Source organism: Haliaeetus leucocephalus, unplaced genomic scaffold (assembly GCF_000737465.1).
Source record: "Haliaeetus leucocephalus isolate CR32 unplaced genomic scaffold, Haliaeetus_leucocephalus-4.0 Scaffold536, whole genome shotgun sequence".
Lineage (NCBI taxonomy): Eukaryota > Metazoa > Chordata > Aves > Accipitriformes > Accipitridae > Haliaeetus > Haliaeetus leucocephalus.
In genome coordinates this window covers 1,448,376-1,468,948 of record NW_010972972.1, presented here as the reverse complement: position 1 = coordinate 1,468,948, position 20,573 = coordinate 1,448,376, and the positions used below count along the sequence as shown (strand labels likewise).

Below are 20,573 nucleotides of genomic sequence, written 5' to 3'. Positions count from 1 at the left end.
TTAGTGGAAAGAGAAAGCAAGATCTTTAAGCACAAGAACTCTTGCTGTGAACTGGTTCCCAGGGAGGATTAGTTGGCTGAGGCAGTAGTATACGAATACTTTAAGCTGGTACTACTGCGTAATAATCTGGCCTGTGCTTCTAATCGGTCGTTCCCTCGTCTCCAATAAAATTTGTATGGTTCACATGAATGTAGAATGATCATTTGAAATATAGCTTTTTTTAGTAGGGTTATTATTCAATCAGATCTGTTTCCTCTGTATAATCTGTTCTGCAGTCATACAAAAGGTTGTGGCAGTGCAGGGCTGTGAACAAGGAGCCTGGTGGGGTTTTGTGGCACATGCTGGTTTGTGTAGTATTCATCACACGAGAGCCCTGAAGTCGCTCTACATGGATGGCATTGATAAATTGCATTCCCTTCCAATGTCTCCTTCTCTAAAGATACATCTAGAACCAAAGCGTGACCTCCTGACAGATTGATATGTGAAATGTAAATGCAGTTTTAGCTGTAGCACAAACAAGGTGCTACAATAATGTGAATGTGGATTTAAAATAACTCTTTCTGGTTCTTTAGATCATTACAATCCGTTTACTGAACTAAATCCCTTTGTGGCAACCAAATATCCCTTTGTGGCAACCAAATATGAATCCACTATTGGGGTGTATCCTTATACTTCAGGTATAAGAAAAATGCCTTGATGCTTTTACACTCATTTTTTCCAAGGGTGTAAAACATGGCATTTGCTTGGAAAAAAAAAAAAAGTATATATCCTAATATAGCTGTAACTTTGAAACCGTGCTTTCCCTTTTTGTGCTATAGATAATGTAAACTTGTTTCTTAGTGTATGTCTGATGTGTATTGATTCCATTCCATTGGTTCTATGTTATTAGAGTATACGTGGATTTATAGACTGACCTGAAATTAAATTTTTGAATAGCAGATAAACAGTATATCTTGGTTCTCTTTCTGTAACTCTTCCTCTTCTCCCTTCCTGGCTTTCTCTCTTGTGTGATATGCCTTATCAGATTCTTTTTGTGGTCCTCAAGCTTACCCTAATGCTTCTCATTTCCGCAATGAGCCTTCTTCTGTAGCTGGTCTATTTGGAGGTAGGTAATGGGATACAGCCTTATCACAAACACAGAAATATGAATGTGTTGTGTGCCTAGAACTAGTAGGTATGTTATTGGCTACAGAAGTGCATTATTATAGTGGCTCCAACTTTTATTCATGTGCTTGTGCTAGGTGTGTTGTCACAAATGGTATATATTTTTTCCAGTTTGTGCTAAATTAAGGCTTGTTTATCCTAAACATGAAATGAGTATCTCCCCATTTCAGGATCTCTTGTAGTTTATATGTTGCTACATACCACACAAAAGACTTGCATGTTACAAGTATCTTCTCATCTTGCCCTCCCTGATTCCTTTTAAGATAAAGGGATTGGGATGTTCTTGCTGCTTATGGCATTTTTGTTGATATATTACTCTTAAACAGTGCACTAAACTAGTACAAAGCTTTGCAAGAGAACGTGAGAAAGAGGTATCCACTGCATTAAATTACTGTCTAATCATTTGTGCAGCTGGGTAATGTCTGTATAGTAACCCAGTACTGATGCTGGTTCTGGAATACCATCCTTACAGTTGCTAGATGGGCTGTGGGTTGTGACAGATGATAATCTATCTAAACTAGATTGAAAAGGGAGTGTTAAACACCGTTGCTATGCAAGGTTTAGGAATACCTTCAATAAATGGTTTGTCGAAGAGTTAATTCTTAAAAGCACCACAAAGTCACGTTTTGGTTTAGTGTCTTTGAATAGAAATTAGCTGGAGTCATTTAAGGAAAGGTTAAATACTATGTAAGACTCCTGTTCCCTTTGTTCTATATCCAAAAAGCAGGATGATTAGTTTCTGTCAAGTCTTGTTGGTTTATTCCCTCAAAGGAACTCCATTAAAAATACTGACCTTTGCACCTTTCAAAACATCCATGTTAGACAAAATGCCTTGGGCTGGTGGCTGATACCAGGAGTAGGATTTGATCTTTTTCAGAGGCTGATTCAAAGAAGTCCTATGTATTGTTGTGTCTTCTAGCTAGTCTCATCTCATTAGCTTCATACAGCTTGAAACTTCCTAAAATGTGAGAGCAGGAAACTCGGCTTGTTTCAGTTAAGGCCATTTTCTAAAGAAAACTATGAGCTATTGTAAGTCAAGTTTTCTGTTGGTACAGGCACGGTTTTAAGAGTTGCAGGACATCCCATCAAAGGAATTCCTATCTGCAGTTCAGAGTCTCTGAAATGGCTTGTTACAACTTGACGGTATACTTGTCATAAAGATACTCATTTTGGTTTGTTGTTTGTTTACTCCCTATCTTTTCCCACATTATTGCTTCCCATGTTTTGCTGTATGCTGTTTTCTTTGATTTGTTTTTAATGAAAAGTACATTGTTTGAATTCTTAGAGATGGATGCATTTGAGTTATGAGTTGTGTAAGACAACTTTAAGACAAATAGGAAGAACAAGTAATCCAAACTTCTGTGAAGTTTATGTTCAAGGATAGCATCCTATAGTTGTTAATTTTTTAAGTGAAATGTGACTTATGTCAGGAAAACAGTAAGATTGACATGAGGTGCTGTCATGCAAGCTAAAGGAAGTCCAAGAAGTATTCTTGGTCAGTTGTTTCTGCTCACTGCGAAGTTTTACCACTGAACTATTTGTGATCCTTTTTTTTTTTTTTTTATTTCTCCGTATCATCAACATTTCTGTTAGAATCCAGAAGAGTTAGTTTTCAAGATGGCATCGCATTTTTATGGTGCTTCTCATATAAAGTAATAATTACTTAAGTAATTTCCTGAATATCAAGATGATATACATGCACGCTTGTGTGTGTGATCATATATAACATTAAAAACCACAATTTTAGAAACAAATTAGTATTCATTTCCATATTACTGAACTATCAGCTTAATACTGCTGAACATCATACGCAATGCTTTGTACTGCAATAAATTTTCACAGTATTGAAAAAAATTGTGTATTTGGAGAACACTGCTTTACAGATACATAGGAGGCAAATGGAGTAAGTTCAGACAGGAATAGGAGTTGAAACTTGCCTTTAACTCCCTGTATCTTGCCATAATTACTGGAAACTTACCAGCAAAACATGGTCACCTGCAAAATGTGTGTCCAAAAATAACTAAGTGCTATAGAAATTATTAGTATTAAGAGTGTCTAATCAAAGGCATTACTAATCAGACACCTTGGGATGGTTTGGATCTTACTCCACTTGTGTCTAAGAGAACTGCTCAGCTAACACAAAATACGGAGGGAATAATCTTCAGGCAGGTAATCTTGAAACAGATGCTGTACCCAGACAGCTGCTTTTCCTGGAGAAGCATGGTGATTAGTTGCTGAATAATTTTTTTTTTTTTGCAAGTATTTGGTAAAAGAATAAGGAAGATGTGAATAGTTAGTCCAGAGATTCAGCAACTGGGGGAGGAGGAGTGTCTTTTATGGCCTGTCTGTCCAGTTTTTGGGACAAAACCATTTTTGGGGTGGAGTAACTTCAGTTACTCTTCAGTAAACTGCTTCCAGCTCTCTCGCTACGTGCTTCTTGGTGTCAGGGTGTAATCTGGACCTTTGAGGTATTCCTAGTCTTTCTGTGGCACTTAAATAATCTACATATTTATTTGATCTGTCTTGCATAAAGAAGGTGGATTCAAGGGAAATGCTGCATAAAAACATTCAACTTCTTTCTTTTTCCCCACAGGGTTCACTCCATCTCCTGTTGCTCAACCACAGCCATCAGCTGGCCTTAATGTTGACTTTGAGTCTGTGTTTGGAAACAAATCTTCTAGTGTTGTCCTAGATTCTGGTGGTAAGGCACTTACTAAAATAGATGACATGTTCTTTAACTTTTTTTTATTCTTGAGATATAAATCTCTTAATCTGTATTTACTTACACTGCTGTGACAGTGTTCCAGCTGAAGAAAAGAAAGCTGACTTTAAAAGGTCAATAGCAGCATTCTTCATCCAGTTTTTCTTTATTAATCAAATAATTTTTCCTTACATACTATTTCTATGTGGACCCTGCTGAAAAGTTTACATTGATTTCTTTCGCTTAAATATTTTGTGCATTAAAATTTCATACAGTGAACAGCATTCATTTTTACATGCTGTCAACTGAAATTAAGTCTGTATTTGTAGAGTGTGGCTGGAAAAGGTAAAGTTGCATCTTAATTTTATATATCCGTGCAACACATTCTTGGCACTTCTTTGCCTACATGTTACTCCTTTAATATTAAGATTATTTCAGAAACTGATAAATTATCAAAACATACACAGCTAATTTGGATTGTAGTTGTAGTTAGTACTCATTCTGCTCTTTTGAGCATCTGGAAAGTAAATATTTTCTGGGCTTTTGACATTGGACTCTTGACATTGGATTCTTTTGGGGCAAACCAGTGGTCCGCTAAAAGCAAATACATAAGTGTTTTTATAAGATTGAAATATTTTAGGTATTTATTCTGTATTTTGTTTTACGTTTTGATTGCTTTGCAGTCATTGTGAATCCATTCCATGTCAAATTGATGTCACGTAGGTTAAACTAGTAATGTGAAATCTCCCTTCTGTAGTAAATAGCTCCTTTATTAAGAAGCATAAGAAGTTTTATCCTTCTTGTATAGTGTAGCATCACTAGTTTAAACTTTGTATTTTAGCCATTGTGTTGAACTTGCTGTCTTTAATTGAATGTCATGACATTCACGGGAGGCCTGTGATTCAAATCACTTCTTTTATGTTTATCATTCCAAGGGTTTGATGAACTAGGTGGTCTCCTAAAACCAACAGTGGCCTCTCAAAACCAGAGTCTTCCAGTTGCCAAAGTACCACCTAACAAATTAGTGTCAGATGATCTGGATTCATCTTTAGCCAATCTTGTAGGCAGTAAGTATTCAACCACTAACATACACTTATTTCATTCTTCTAAATGAATAGAATTTCAATAGTATCTTCTTCTACTTTGTGACAGATTTGGGCATTGGAAATGGAACTACTAAAAAGTGAGTATGCTTAGTCAAAAGTGGAGCATTTTGATTTTTCTTGATAGTAAAATTTTATGAAAGTGCAGGTTCAAACCTGTGCATAACAACATAATGTTAACCTTCAGAGCACATTTGGGATTGTACTTTGTTTCTCATACAAGGTATAGTGAATTGTTGAGAGCTGTTGGAAGGTGGCTGTAGACTGAGTGGTAGTGACAGTGAAAACAGCAGGCAAGGTGTCCTGTCACTGATTCCTTTCAGGCTTGTATATGTTTAGGAAAAGAGTTCATCAAAATGCTTCTTTGTAGTTGTAGGTAAACTTAGCACACCTTACAAATGAAATACTTTGTGTGATCTGAGTGTGTGCAGAGCTATATTAAAGATTGTGAAACTACAATCTCTGACCTGTGGTTGATCTTCAGACAAGTGAATTTTGAAGCAGGGCGTATTCTAGAATAGTGAACATCTGCTCTAGCAGCAAAGTTAAGAGTGTGATTAGCAAATTTCAGGCTTATCGGGACCATCTGTGCCAACTCTGAAATCATTCAGAAATCTAGTATGCAGTTGCTCCTAACTAAACTATCTTGACCCAAGGAAAGTCAACTAGACTACCTTAGCTGTACTGGGGAACTTGACTGAGATTAGATAAAGCTGAGGTGGCTCATGTTGAACATATTACTTTACTCTTCCTAGCCAAAACAAGCTCTCATGACACCTTTTATCAACTCCTTTGCTAAATGAGCTGCTTCACTAACAAAAGAAACTGCATTTCCAAGAGGAAACAGTGTTTACCTGAGGGAGTTTTGTAAGAAAAATCCGATGTTTTCTAACAATTCTTAAAAAAATTTATTTGAAGTGATGTAAACTGGACTCAGCCAGGTGAAAAGAAACTAACAGGTGGTTCCAACTGGCAACCCAAGATTGCACCTACAACTGCGTGGAATGCTCCAACGTTGGTAAGCAAATACTCATTTTAAAATAGTGAGTTCCCTGCAACTTAGATATGCAGGCTGATGTATAACAGAGAAATTTGAAAGTAATCTATAGTTGCAGTAAAAGGGTAGTAGAAGATTGAAGAAGTGGTCAGTTTGAGATGTGTACTGATTGGATTTGTTTTTCTTAGCTGTGCAGTTCTAGTGAATAGTTGGTGATGTGACATGTGCAGGTTTAGCTTAAACTTCAGTAGTGTTTGACCAGCCTCTCTTATGGCAAGATAGCAGCCTTTGTGTTTCATTCAACTGACATAAAACTGAATTCTAGTGGGGGGGGGCAGGGCACTTTGCAGTCTAGAAAAGTAAAAGTGTGAAAAGTATGTTCTTCAGGTGCACTGATATGTCCAGTATGTATAACATTACATCTCAGCCTGCTCGGGGGGTGAGGATGGGCTGAGAGATTAATCCTCTTGATACTTGTAGAGGTGTCTGTGCAATAACGTGGGCTATAGCTTTCATAATGTACGTAACTACTGCTTTCCTGCCCCTGCCCCAATGTGTGCAACTGTTTTTAATGCATGTCAGTTTTGGTGATCAACTTCATAGCATCTATTGTGGCAGGCAGTATTAGCAACGATTTGGGGGTAGCATGTAGAGCGAGGGCTCTTAATTAAATGTCAAAAAAAAAAAAAAGTTAAGAGTTTACATGAGTAGTTTTCACAATGCTAACAGAACATCTTTGCATGTGAATCCTACTCACCCTTTCACCAATGACCTGGAGAACTGTATGTGGACAGAACAGGTAACAAATCGCCCCAGATTTATTGCATCTGACTGTAATTGACTGGGGGAGGTTGAATCCACAGTGTAATAATGCAGCGTTGTGGATTTGGAAAGAGAGAGCTTGTCTTTCTGGATCTACCACCTCTTCCCTACTGGGTGTCCCTTATCAACTCACTACAATTGTGTAGGGAGAAACGTTTGCGGACCTTACTGGAGGGTGCATAGATGTTGAAGAAACCGTAACGCCTCACCTGCTTTAGGGACTGGTGGTTTGAGTTTACTTGTGTGCTTGAATCTGTTCAATAACTCATGTCTTGTTTATACATCTTCTTGTGATAAGTCATTACATTTAACAGCTATTATTATTTAGAGATACTGTTGAGACACTTCTTTTCCTGTGAAACTGTTCTATTAACATAAAAATCTTGAAATGGAAATAATCTAGGGGGGAAAAAGTTTGTTTTCCTCTGCTGGTCTATTTATTGTGGAGTTGCTGCTGCTTGCTAAATCAATATGCCTTTGAAAATAAGGCTTTCTCGTCTTTGGAAAAAAGGCATATACCAAATAAATGGACTATGCAAAATAATTACGAACCTAATAACAATGACAGTATCACAGGTGTATGTTGTCTCAGTAAATGACTTGAATTACAAGAATGTGTTGGGGTAAACATTTAATGTATTTGTGAACTAAAATGCTATCTGTGTATATTCTGTTGTGTAAGTATTTGCTTCTAATCCAGTGTTATTGCATTATGTAATTGTTCTCCCTGGGAAATACAGAATGGCATGCATTTTCCACAATACGTAAGTGAAACAACCCACAGCCTTTTTGCAATCGACTGGCATGCTGATATTAACCACTGCTGTTGCAGAATCTCATAACCTTCTTGCTATTTACACATTTCTCATTTTAAAATCTTTGGTGTGCCAAAAATTGAGCTTTTCCTAGCATACACGAACTTCATAGGTGGTCTGCAGGCTCTTGACTCGAATGATGGCATGGGAAATACCAAGATTATTTTTCCTTGCTTTAAACTGTACCATTTGCTGCCAGAGAGCTGGGGTGTGTGTCTGTGCTGCCTTCAATGCACTTGGTGAATTTTGAATGAAGATAAAAATGTTTGTGTTTGAATAACTGCATGAAACCTCACGGGCTTCTGTTATACTTGGCACTTTATCCACGTTTATGGTAGATCTTGATTTTTTTAATTTTTTTTTAGTGGGGAGAGACCAATATGTCATTAATGCTCATATGAAAAAAAGAAAATCCATGCTGACAGTTTACATAGGGCAAGCAATAACCTGTGCTTGCTGTCTGAGGAATGCAGTCTTTCATTTCAAAGTATTTTTTTCTTTATGTCAACAGTGATATTGGTCTTTCCCTGTATTCTGTTTTTATTGCAGGGTAACTCTGTAACTAAAGGATGGTAGGTCCATACTTGAGCACTCAAAAATAAATTTAGTCAGCATGTTTATATGTGTGGATACACAAGCAAAACAAAAAAGTAGTAATTTTCAGGATAGCTTTGCCAGCTGTGTGAAATATATGGATAGTACACAGTCTAGGTAATTCTCGATCGGGGAAATCTGTTCTGATGGCGATTTGAAATGCCAGCGATACTGGCTACTATCTATGAAAAGGCAGCTGATACCTTAGAACTGAATTCAGAAGCAGCTTTGCTGATGTCCTATTCATGATATTACAATTTATCTGCTTTAATTAATCCAGTATTATTAATATTTTGTCACTTTCCTCTTTTTTCTGTATGAATAATCTCTGTGTACCAAGAAATGCATATGGTCTTTGTCTTGTCAGTAATGCCCACAGCGACAGCATGAAAATTAGACTGGTTTTTCTTAAAGGAGAGACTAACAGGAGGTGGAGTGGGCAGACAGCAAGTTGTCTGATTATTTATAAACACCAATTTGTAGTCTGGAAAAAAAAAACTTTTTTTGTCCTTGTAAGAGTTAATACTGATTTAGAAAGTGGATAATGAAACTGTAGAGCAAAAAATATGGTTAGGATATGAAGAACTGTCTTTAATATATTTTTCTTTCTAAGAGTTATCAGCTGTTTTTCTACCTATACGTTGCCAAGTTGTTTACAAAATGTAGCTTCACCCTAGGTTTTGTCTTGTTGACAGCAATCATATTGTAACTTCATAAAAGTTAACTTAGGTTAAGGGTAATATAAACATATCTGCAAAGTACTAAGAGGACTTTTAACCTGTTCAAATTCACTGTACTAAGTGGGTGAGTGAGAGGGAATGCAAGTTGGATATTCATGTTAGAGTCGAATTTATACTGAAGCATGATAGGAGAATCCCCATAGCGTGTACATCCTGGCTAAAGAGAAGAGAATTCCTGTAATGTCGGCAGAAGCAATGGTAATTTGGTCTTTCAGTCTTTAAAATTCTTTCTTAAGACTCCTTGTGCACCATTACTTCTGATATTGAAATATAAGTATATACTTCATGGGATTAAAAAAATGCTTCTGCTTCCTGAATTTTCTCTCTCAAACTTGTCTGTCTCATACTGTGTTCTTTAAACAGGATGCTGAGAGAATGGTAGCTTGCAGTTTAGTTTAGTCAGCCAGAATCCTAATAGGTGAAAAGCAAATATGTAACTGTAGATTTGCCTAGAAGATCGCCTAGAAACTTTAGCTTAGGTATTGTTTTCCATCTGAAATAATTTGGATACACTCTTAACACGAGACTGCAAACCCTATTTATTCTGTGCTATATTCATAGTAAGCTAAGTGCTGCAGTTGACCCTTAGAAAGCAATGCCTTACCAGTACGCAGCTGATCTCTTCTCCTCTCAGTTCACCACTGTTTTTCACACCAGGCACCACCTGTAATGGCATATCCTGCCACAACGCCAACAGGAATGATGGGCTACGGCATGGTGAGTGGAACTCCTGCAACGCTAAGAAGTCAGATGCTGTGTATCATTTGATTGCTTATAGTTTGGTAGCAGTCGTCTTTCTGAACTATTTTACTGAAGACTGAATTTCAGCTCCTATTCGTTTATTCTTCACCGAATCAAGTCCTGTTTTCTGAACAACTTCAGTGGTTTTTGTCTGAAATTGTCCACCCTTTCCTCCATAACTTAGTTTTTCATAAACTTTTTAAAATTTGTCTATTCTCGGTGGGCTTTATTGGCGTAGAAATAAGTGTATCATGAAAATAAGTGTATCATGTGAGTATAGATAGCTACATTGACAACAGGAATGTTTTATCGGTGAAGTGAAACCTTCCTTAAATACTTGCTCCCAACCTCAGCAAAAGGTATCTGTAATGATTAATGCCACAAAACTGCAAGTTTGTGACACTGCCGTGTGTTGTGGTGTTGGTTGAGAATCAAATCTCTTGGTGACACACCAGTCCCGGAAGACTTTCAACATAAACCTGACCTTGCTGCTTGTTGCTCTGAGAAGTTGTTCAAATTTTTCTTCTCATCTCAAATTTTAAAATATTTCTGTAATGATACACCTCAACTCTTTATTAGTATGGTTTTGATGTAGTACAGCTTTGCTGGGTGAATAAAAGGGGAGAGAACTTCCTTAAAACAGTTATTCTGCTAAATGGCTCACAGATTAGTAGAGTAAAAAAAGCTAAATGTTTCATCATGTAAGCAAATTAGATTAATGATTTGTAACTGCTATATGCTCCGTAAGTGAACTGCAAAAGTGGCCAGCTGTATTCTTGAGGGTGTTTTGGGAGAGTATCATGTTCCCCATTACCCATCCATGAACTCCTGTAGTATGTTCTTGTGCAAAGTCACAGTTAAACTACCGTTAGTGTTGATTCAAACTCGATCCGCACAATTTTGCGCTGATGGTACTGGAAGCATTTTCTTAGTTATTTTGACTCAGCAGCTGGGGACGGTAACATATTTAGTGTAAAGAAAGTAATCTTGCATGTTTTGTAAAGCAACTTCCGTTACGGGGTTTAAATGCCAATGTGAAACGGAAACTGGAATTAATAGGAGCCACAGCTCTGTTATCCTGAGTTGCTGTTACTTGTTCAAAAGCGTGCAACGTCTGAGCAGGTGGGTGAGATGGGCCATTACGGCATGACCCGCAGGCTTTATAACACATCCTGAAAACTCTCCTGGCTCATTCAGACTTTACTCAGGACGTTGCCTGCTAGGAATCTTTGAAATGTTGACCCATTTTACAACCCTCATTTTTCCTAAAAGCAGTAGTAGGTACCATAGTTCTGAGTGTGGCCATTTCTAAGCAGCAGTCTAGTAGCAGCCTTTTCCCTTGGTGAGGGCGTACTGGGACGGGCAGTTCCGTTAGTTCCTTTGCACTCCCTGGCTGCTGGTTCCTGTGCCTTCATTGTGCCAGAAGTTGTTTTTAACTTATTTTTTGTAGGGTGTTTTCATTAGGGTCAGTTTCTTGAATGGGTTCACCATGGGATTGTCCAAACAGCTGGTTGGCACGATAGGAGGAGTACCAGGATTAGTCAAGGAAAAGCTGCTTGGAGTGGGGATTGCTTTAGTGGGGCTGCTGCTGGGTATCAACGCAAGCCTGAGAGGAGTGCCAAAAGCAGCGCCAGGGTGGGCATCTATGTAAAGCAAATAAAACCTGGCTTCTAAGACCATTAATATATGTTAAACTCTGAATTTGGCTCGGCCAGAGTGTCAGTAACACTTTAGACTTTGATTGCATAATGACTTAACATTAGCTGTACGTACAGTTCTCAGTTTTCAATTTTTATTGAACTCTGTCAGCTCTGAGTTGTTATCTGTAAAACTGTTCTTGTGCTTTCAAAGGCGGACAGGGAAGTGTTGTCAGACCTCAGTTTTGGAAGCAAGAGGACCAGCACAAATGCTTGTGCTTAAACAAGTATTTTAGTGTTTCACATCTTTGCAGCAAGAGATTAAATGGGCTCAGTTGTTATTGAGAGTATTCCTTGAAAAGACTCTAATGTTCCTTTGTAGTAACCTTTATTTGCAAAATATTGCAGAAAGACCTTGTATGACTGCATTTATCAAATAAGACCAAGACTTTTCACCCATTTGCCATTTTCTTTTCTCTCCTTAAATACTTGCAATGTATTAATGCTATATGTGATTTGATGTTGTCTGGATTTTTTTAGCCATCACAGATGGGAGGCATACCAGTAATGACACAGCCAACTTTAATATACAGTCAGCCAGTCATGAGACCACCAAACCCTTTTGGCCCTGTACCGGGAGCACAGGTGTGTATATTCAAAATCATTGGTGCTAGGGACAAATCACAGCTGGGTCAGTTTCTTTAAAAGTATTTTAATATTTTCTTGTGTTGGACAAATGTGTTGCACAAGCACAGTAGTTCATGTAAGGATTGCTTCATAGTTTCTTATATCCAGGTTGGCAGCATCAATTTTGTTTTACAGAAGCAAAGAGGATAGCGTTTTAAGGCATTGTTTTTTTCTGGGAATGTGTCTGAGATGATCCTCAACACTTCAGTGAAAGGATAAGAACAGCTAATGTCTGTGCTGTTTGCTGAAGAGGGGCTTCTTTCCCAAAGTTTGCGTTCTCCGCTGCTTTATCTCCAAGCATGGCTTTGAGATTGCGCTATTACAGCTTTTTCCTAAGTGGATGTGGCACTGTTCTTTGCCCTGTTACACTTAACAGTATTGGATTATAAAGTCACCAAGGCTGGCAGTAGCTGTAAACTTTTTTTTAAGTGTAAGCTGCATGCTTATATGACAGCATTTTGCAGGGGACAAACAGGGTGTATGTAGCCTTTTGAGTCTCTGAATGTTATAGATGGGTTTGGAAAGAATATGGTGTCAAACCTGGTGAAACTTCAACCCAACACCTGGTTGTTAGCACTGACCACTCAGTGGGAGGTACATGGCACCTTCATCTAGTTTTAGCCATTGTATTCTCCAAAGGTCTTTGTACTCCTCCGTGTTTTTGCAGACGACAGTATTTACAGCATAGTGAATATAAGAGCTATACAAGTCTATCTGGCCTTTCCCTGTTAAGCAAGGTGTTATGTTAAATGGAGTGTTCCTTAAATTGCCTGCTTTTCTGCTTCTTGTGATATATTGTGTTCATTACCTAACGTGCTGGAATAAGTGTGCTGAAGGGTTACTCTGATGAACATTAAGACCTGACTTTATCAATACTGGAGTTAAATATAAACCTTTTATTGTTTGTTTTGCAGACTTTTGTCACTGGGAAGTTCCTATATGAACTCACTTTTTTTAACCCAATAGCTATCTGAAGATAAGGGGTTTTTTTGCAGTAAGAAAAACATTAAAAAACAATAGGAGGCAGGGGGGATGGACAACATTGAACACCTTCGTACTATTTTCAGAAAATATTGAGATCATTAAGACTGTGTTTGTAAACTGTAGTCAGAGGCAGAGCCAAGTTTAGTTGGCAGATTGGAACCCCAGTATTAACATCGTATTTTTACTTACTAGTCAAATGTGTCTTTGTCAGAGTTGGCATTGTACATCATGGCTCTATTAGAAACATGTAATATATTGGGACTGTGTCTTGATCTTACTATAAAGAGCTTTGTCTTTGCAGGTGACTTGTTTAAAAACATGCATGTGTAACTTCACTTAGGTATATGCTGGTGTATGTGTTTGGGTTTGGGACTAGAGTGTGGAGAGAAAAGAATTCAGCAGTAGGTTGGGAGGGAAAAGACCCTCAAACCTTTTCCAATGCTTGAATCTGATCCTTTAACAGGAGAGGCTATGCTGTGTGCTGCCAGTGGGCAGTATGTCCATTGTCTTCCTTAAAACAGAGCCCTGTGGATAGATCTTTTAAATTTTTGTTTTAAAGGCTTTATCTGAAAGAGGTGCTGTTAGATTTCTTTAGCTAGAAATGCAGTTTTCAGTTGACTTTCTCCTGGACTTCTGAGAGCTGCTTTGCACATTCACTGTCACTTAAGACAAGTGATATGGTATCTTGCACATGGGTTTTATGCTATTTCAAGGGGGAAAAAAATGTGTTTATGACACTTCTTAAATAGAGAACATGTTAAAGGATTCCCAAGGATAAAAGTTTTTTTCTGCAATTACCAAAACATCGATTTTGAAATGTCCTTTTAAAAAAAACAAAAAAACCAAACCTGTCTACCTGCCTAATTCAGTTATAAACAGGTAGGTAGGTCTGAATGGCTAGGCGAGCCTTTCTGCTTTGTTTGACATTGCAGGGCTTGGTCTAGGTTGAATCCCAGCTGGCTGTCATAACAGGAGAAAGCAGAATTAGTCACAAGTGAGGTGTGTAGAGCTGTATTTATTGTGCTTATCTGACATGTTTGGCTTCTGTGAGAATTAATTTGAAAGAAAACACACCCTTTGAACTGGCATTTGCTGTGTGACCAGGAACGATTTTCCCCCAAGACACACAGTCTGTGTTGCTTGCAGGTGTTGAATTTTCAGAAGTCTGGCATCAATAAAGCAACTTAAATGAAACAAAAGCTGCATGTGAGAGCTGCTTCCCTGTGTACGGCACAGATGGCATTTACTAACGTGTAGCCACGGAGGGGAATTACGGTATTATTGCACTAAATTTACGGTATGCTTAGTCTTGAGGCTCTTCTGAGAGCTGTCTGTTTAGGTTTAGTTAATACTCCTGTTGTGCCAGAAATAGAAAGAGGAAAATAAAGAAATAAAAATGTGTGTTCTCGGGTTGAGCTAACAAATCTTAAAGAATGAATAAGGGTTACCTGAAAGGCACACAATTCAAACTGCCTACAGCCCACATGGATCACTCTAAACACCATTACTGTGATACAGGTTTTGTCCATGATGTCATCACTGCGAAAAACTAAGTTGTTTTTCATGTTTACGTTTAAAGCACTAAATTCTATCACTTACCTCTAGTCTGCTGATAGAACTTGGTTGCTGTCTGCAGTTAAAGAAATTTGAAGGTACTTAAAAGCATAATGAGAGATATGAAGTTGTTGCTGAAAAATTATATTGCAAAGTTGTAGTGTGGTGGAAACTCCTCCTACTTCGCACACCAACTGGTAAAATAGGCATCCCAATGTTGTCCAGTTTCTTTATAATTTAAACTAGCGTTCCTAACCTGATACTCTTAAGGATTTGTCTTAAATATACTTTTCCTACCTCCAGGCATACCTATTTTGCTTCTGTTTCAAGTGTTGTGTTTACATGCATGCAACTTTATTTCTAATTGCTATCAAAAGCAAGGGTAGTTTGTTTTTTTTAAGGGCAAAATAATTTGAAACAATTGAGAATGAGACTAGAACAGTTGCTTCTTTTCTAGGTGTAGAAGATACGTGTAGTTTTAAAAGAAACTAGCGTGTGCTTTTGTTGGAAATTGCTTACCTTGCATTATGGTCAGTATTTCTTCCTTGAGAAAGAAAGTAATAGTTTTCATCACGATAAAATAGCAGGCTTTCCTCACTGCAAAATATTATATCATGCTACCCAAAACAGTGAGAGTGGATGGAGTTGTGTGATTAAATTTTGCCCAGTGGTGGGGAGAGTGTGTGTGTGTGTGTATGAGGAAGGGACAGGCTGAATCAATGGTCCAAACAAGGTTAAAGAGCAGCCAGGGTGATGGCAGATGTGATGCAGTACAGCAAATGCAGAATATTTCAGACAAGCCAGATCCGAATGATGCACGGTTAACTGGAATATAACTACCCATTGTAAGACCTGAGTGTTGTAATGCACAACAGCAGTGCTTGAATGTTCACCACCACCAAAAAAGTTATCGTGTTGGCTAATACAAAATGGTACAGTACTGACAAATCAGTGGTATGCCTTTTAAGTGTTACGTATTCTGGTCTGATTACCCCAAAAATGACATAGCCTTAGGAGGGGAAGCAGCTGGGTAGCGAAAATTTTACGATTTAAAATAGAATAAAGAAATTACTCAGCCTACTGCTAGCATCTGTGTGAATTGTAACAGTGCAGTTGTTAACGTCACTGAATTGTACAGAAAAAGTAGTAGGAGTGATCACCTGGTGATGGTAAAGAATAGGTAAATGTGCAAATGAGTAAGTTGGTTTTGTGGGGGTTTTTTTGATTGTGGTTTAGTTTTGATTTTTGGCTTGGTTTTCTTTTTTTGAAACTGGAAGAACAGGGTATGAAGTTCAGGACAGACTTATGCCAGAAAGTAGACTTTACAGGTGTTCCTTTTGGCATATTAATCCTAAAATACATGCTAAACCAGCTTGACAGACTTGTTTAATGAGAAATCAGTATTAAGCTAAGGATGGGAATCAGCACAGCACTCGCTTATGGATGGGTTCTTCTGTGTTACGGTGACTCTGGGGAGTTTTTGTCTTTGTTGGAAGCAGTAAGAAGTGACAACTGCTGTTGGAGGTGAGACTGAGCTTTGGGTCTGATCCAGCACAGTACGCTGCATTTCAGATCACGCAAGCACTGGGCAGTAAGGAGGCTAAATCCACAGTTCTAGACATAATTAGCACTAGAGAAACTGATGGCCAGCGCTGTTGTTTTAAATGCTTCTCCTTAGAAACTGCTAAGGTAGGTTCTGGTTTTCAGGTATATTTATAAGCAGTATTCTGGGTAGATGCCATGTAGGAAACTGCCGAACTGTACTTTCCACATTTATTTTTAGGCCTCCTTTTTAATAATTACAGGAATCTCATTAAAATACATATTTACTGTAAGGTACTGTGTCTTGTCTGAATTTGGCTCGGGCATCTAAGAAGCAGCAGCATCAAGTTTTTTTCCCAGTATTTAACCTGAACAGGCTTTCTGAAATTTCGCCTCTGTTTCTGATTACACGCTGATGTTGCACAAATGACAGAGCTCTAAACCTACCAGTCTTCCACACTGCTTTCAAACTGGGACATTACTTTGGACTTGATATCAGTTGGAGATTTGCCAACTCAATTTCACAGGACTTTTAATATGTGACTTCAAGCCATTTGACCATGAAGAGGAAGAATGTCTCATGAAATCAAGTCGCAGCAGGCGTGCCTTGCTGAAGTTATGACTGTTGGACTTTGTCATGAGTCTGGCTCAAATCCTGGAGAGCGGTGGGGTGTGTTGAGCTACGGCTTTCCAAAGGGAAGAACCGAGTTTTAAAGGGGAACTTCTGACATCCTGAAACTGCTTCTCAAGCACTTCCCATTCTGTCTCATGACTCTCCCATAATCTGTTTATGGGGACTGGATTCGAGTGCCCCATTGGGGGTGGGGTTTGGGGAGGGAGATAAAGATTCCAACCCAGACAGAGGGGACTGATCCTGAAAGAACTCCTTCTCCTCATGTAGTTTCTGAGATAGACATTAATGTGAAAAACTTAAATTTGCAATGGCAATATTTACACTCTGGACACTTCTGCAAGCAGTTCCCATAAGCATGTTCCCTGTCATGCATGGGTTGGCAGGCATTTGGTATTTCCAAAGGAAATACGTCTTCATACATTTTTTTGCAATGGATATGAAGTGCAAGTATGCAGTGGCGATTAGTGACTCAATTACGAGTAAATTGTTAAAAGTGATGGAACCTGAAATGGAGAAAGCATATTTTTGCAGTTACAAGTAAAAGTCAGCAAGTTCTATGAGGAGGGAAGGCAAATAGAATTTAATAAAGCACCATTTATAACTGGGAAGGCACTAACAAAGAAGGAAAACCGCTAAAAAAAAAATAAAAAAAATCAACCAACAGCAGATAATCCTGCAATTACAGCCTGCAGATTATTGGTCCCTTCCAGCAGCAGCAGCTGGAATGCCAATATTAGCTACTTGTAAATTATGTGCTTTATATGGCTGGATTTGTCGTGTGGTGCTTTAAATACATGGCAATAGGACATGATTTTTGTTAGTATAGATAGTATAGACTACTGGTCTCAGTCTTCAGTTCTCACCTAAAATGGCAGCAGTTAACAAACTCTCATCTATTGTATTTTTTTTCTAGCCCCAGAATGTATCCCATGTTCTCCTTTTAGGCCCCAATGTGACAATTACCTGTTGTCTGCTCTCCAGCTTCATTTTATACACATGCTATTTTGGGAGGAAAAGATGCTGAGAGCTGTTTCTTCTGGAGAAGGCACCTGGCAAGCTGCCATGCTCTGGCCAGACCCCCAGTCCCGTCTCTCCCTGCCAGTATGTAGTTTTGCCAGTAAAGCGGGGAGAGTGCTAACCTGTTTCACGGGAGTGTCAGGCTTCATGTTTTTTATCATCTTTTGAAGAGAGCCGCTGTGAAAGTGTGAGGTTATCTGCTTACTTGGCAAATGCCAATTGAAGTTTCCTTTCTGGAGGGTCATGTCCAGCTTGTTTCTGCATTACTCCAACCATTGAAGAGGCTTTCCGTTTTCCATATGACCAAACACCTTATTTTAATAGTTGATTTCTGCCAAGTTTGCCTCTTAACCTCCCCTTGTCCTTTCATTACACGTTCAGCTTTCATATTCTGTCATTCTGAGACCTTTTTTTCTTTTTCTTTCCCTTTCTCTGTCGTCTTTCCTACTAGCTGTCTGCAGCATCCAGCCCTTCCAGTCAGAGTCCTCACAGAGCCTCAGGAAAGGATCCCTTTGCAGAGCTCTCTCTCCAGGATTTCTTGTAGAACAACTTAGGTATTGTCCATTATTCTGGGGAGATGCTGGTTTTTGTGATATAGAACAAAATTAAAGTTCTAATTCAAGTTTTATTAACATGACTAGAACTGTTTCTGAAGAAAATAAAAACAAGTCATGTTGAGTTGGAAGCACTGTGGAAGTGACTTGGAAACTCGGTATACTTAACTGCAGCGGTTTAAAGACCCGATCAAGCCCATTCGAAATAAAAGTTTGATAGTTCCCTTCTGAACCGCAAGAGCCAGCACACGTGGTACTTGCTGCAGTTAGGGAGAAGGAACTGGTACTACCTGGTATTTACCATTTCATCAGGAAAATGTTCAGGGTTCCTGGTTAGCAGCAAACACCTGACTGCTGGTGCACTTCACCAGATTGCTTGCCCAAAGAGTTCACTTTATGCAGAAGGAGGTACTCGTTTCATGTGTGCGAGGGTTAAATTTTGGTACAGATGTGCAGTGGAATTCTGTTCTTTTTCATCAATCAGGGGCAGGTGGGAATTGAATACTAAAATGAGTGAAAACATGAAAAAATTCAAGAACGCCTAGCGTAAAGAAAGAGTAGGCTTTATTGCACACAGCATCTGCTTTTCTATGTGCACTTCCTCTGGTTCAGCATGAAAGATGACCGTGAGTTTTCTTCATAATGATGTTGATCTGTGTTATGCTGCCACTGGTGACAATATTGCATGGATAAGTAGGGTCTTTTTATTGTTGGATAAGCCAGCTTAATGGAAAGAGATGTTCCAAAGGCTGGTGTAGTTGGAAAAACATCCTGATGAGTTTTGATTGTTTTCTGGCCCTGGTAAAATTTTTATTTCTGTTCAAAACTTCAGATCTTGGAGTAGTTTGGGCATTTGAAGAATGGAAACTTTTGGAGAAAGCACAGGTTTTTAGTGAAGTCCTTCTTCTGTTGGATGTTAACATGAGGGTTTTTAATCTTTCCAGATTCAGTTTATGTAACTGTGTTAGATGGAAGAGAAAGGAACGTTTCCAAAAAGATGTAAAACCCCCACTTCCAGGAAAAAATGAACTTCAGTCTCTCAAACTCTCCTCTTCCATTAAGTGATGCAGTGAAATGATGAAGACCAATGAAGGAACCTGGGACAACTCCATAAGAAAACATCAATATACAATACAAAGCCAAGAATTGCCATGAATTAAGACTAAGATCTACTTTTTGTCCTGGTGACTAACACGTCAACACTTTCAGCTTCTAATAATATCCATAATTGGTAACATATGAAGAGAAGCCTTTATTCTGGAAATTGAGATTGGTGTTTGGAAATGCTGTCTGGAATGGAGGTGTGTCCTTTACCGTAACTCGAAACAAGACTTTGGGCAGGGGAGGGTCAAATCCTAACTCTTAATTCTGCAGTTACCTTTTCTTCAGTCCTCACAAATGTAGGCACAGCAGTAATGGAAATTAACTTTTTTTAAAAATTATATATTCAGTTTGCAGTAGACATTCCTTATGTATTATTGTTTGTATTTATTTATGATTATCAATTTAACATTAATATTGTATCAAAAAACCTCCTTATAAAAATGAGTATGGATGTATACAGTATGTCTGATTTTTATCCACAAAGAATGAATCTGATTCAGAATGCTTTTCAGCTGTCATACAGAGCACTAAATATTTTAAAGGTCTGAATCTAATGAATTCTCAGTATATATGGGAATTAGGGAAGAGCTGTAAAATGCATTAATCCTTATAGTCAATTCTGTGCCTAGGATTTTGCAAGGGAACAGTTAACTGACTAGAAGAAGCACTACATTTTTAATTCAGCATTAGTGCATTGGGAAGGAACTTTATTGCTTTGTGCTTGGCATGTCATTATTTTTACATTTGACATTATAAGGCCTTTCCAAAATGAATGTGAGGAATTGCTTTCACTTTAAGACTTTCCTTCTTTTCTGTAAAAAAAACTGAGGTGTTGTGTGTTGGGTGGGGAAAGCCTTTTCATTTGGCTAGTGCCATGTTTATGATCCTGTACCTTTCAAAGTAAAAAAGGGGAAGTAGCTTCCTTACATATGTCTAGTGGGTATTTAGTTAACGAAGAATTAAAGTAGCACTGTTGATCGGTGCTCTGTGTAAATACATCATAACTTTTGGGTGGAGTGGGGCCTTCAGAAGGATAGTCAATGATATGAAAGCAATTCTGTACATGAATTAAGCATACTTGCTGCATTGTCTCTGCAGATTCTATTTTTGTTTAAAATATTAAAATGTACGTTAGCAAAAATGGGTGGATTTTCAAATAAAATGCAGCTTCCACAGAACTTTT

The 20,573-nt window shown here is 38.3% G+C and overlaps 1 protein-coding gene across 5 annotated transcripts in view; it reads left to right on the top strand.

The window, feature by feature from the left end:
• PICALM (phosphatidylinositol binding clathrin assembly protein) overlaps nucleotides 1-20,573 on the top strand; it is a 69,516-nt gene extending 48,943 nt beyond the window's left edge. For 2 of the 5 annotated variants that reach the window (XM_010576568.1, XM_010576565.1), the window contains 8 exons: nucleotides 3,758-3,865; nucleotides 4,801-4,932; nucleotides 5,018-5,048; nucleotides 5,887-5,986; nucleotides 7,528-7,551; nucleotides 9,594-9,653; nucleotides 11,855-11,959; nucleotides 19,231-20,573. In XM_010576568.1, coding sequence (XP_010574870.1) covers nucleotides 3,758-3,865; nucleotides 4,801-4,932; nucleotides 5,018-5,048; nucleotides 5,887-5,986; nucleotides 7,528-7,551; nucleotides 9,594-9,653; nucleotides 11,855-11,959; nucleotides 19,231-19,245 — 575 coding nt within the window. In that variant the 3' untranslated portion in view covers nucleotides 19,246-20,573. Of the gene's footprint in view, nucleotides 1-3,757; nucleotides 3,866-4,800; nucleotides 4,933-5,017; nucleotides 5,049-5,886; nucleotides 5,987-7,527; nucleotides 7,552-9,593; nucleotides 9,654-11,854; nucleotides 11,960-18,183; nucleotides 19,205-19,230 lie in introns of those variants that run through there. The other 3 variants (XM_010576569.1, XM_010576566.1, XM_010576567.1) reach the window with 2 other exon arrangements.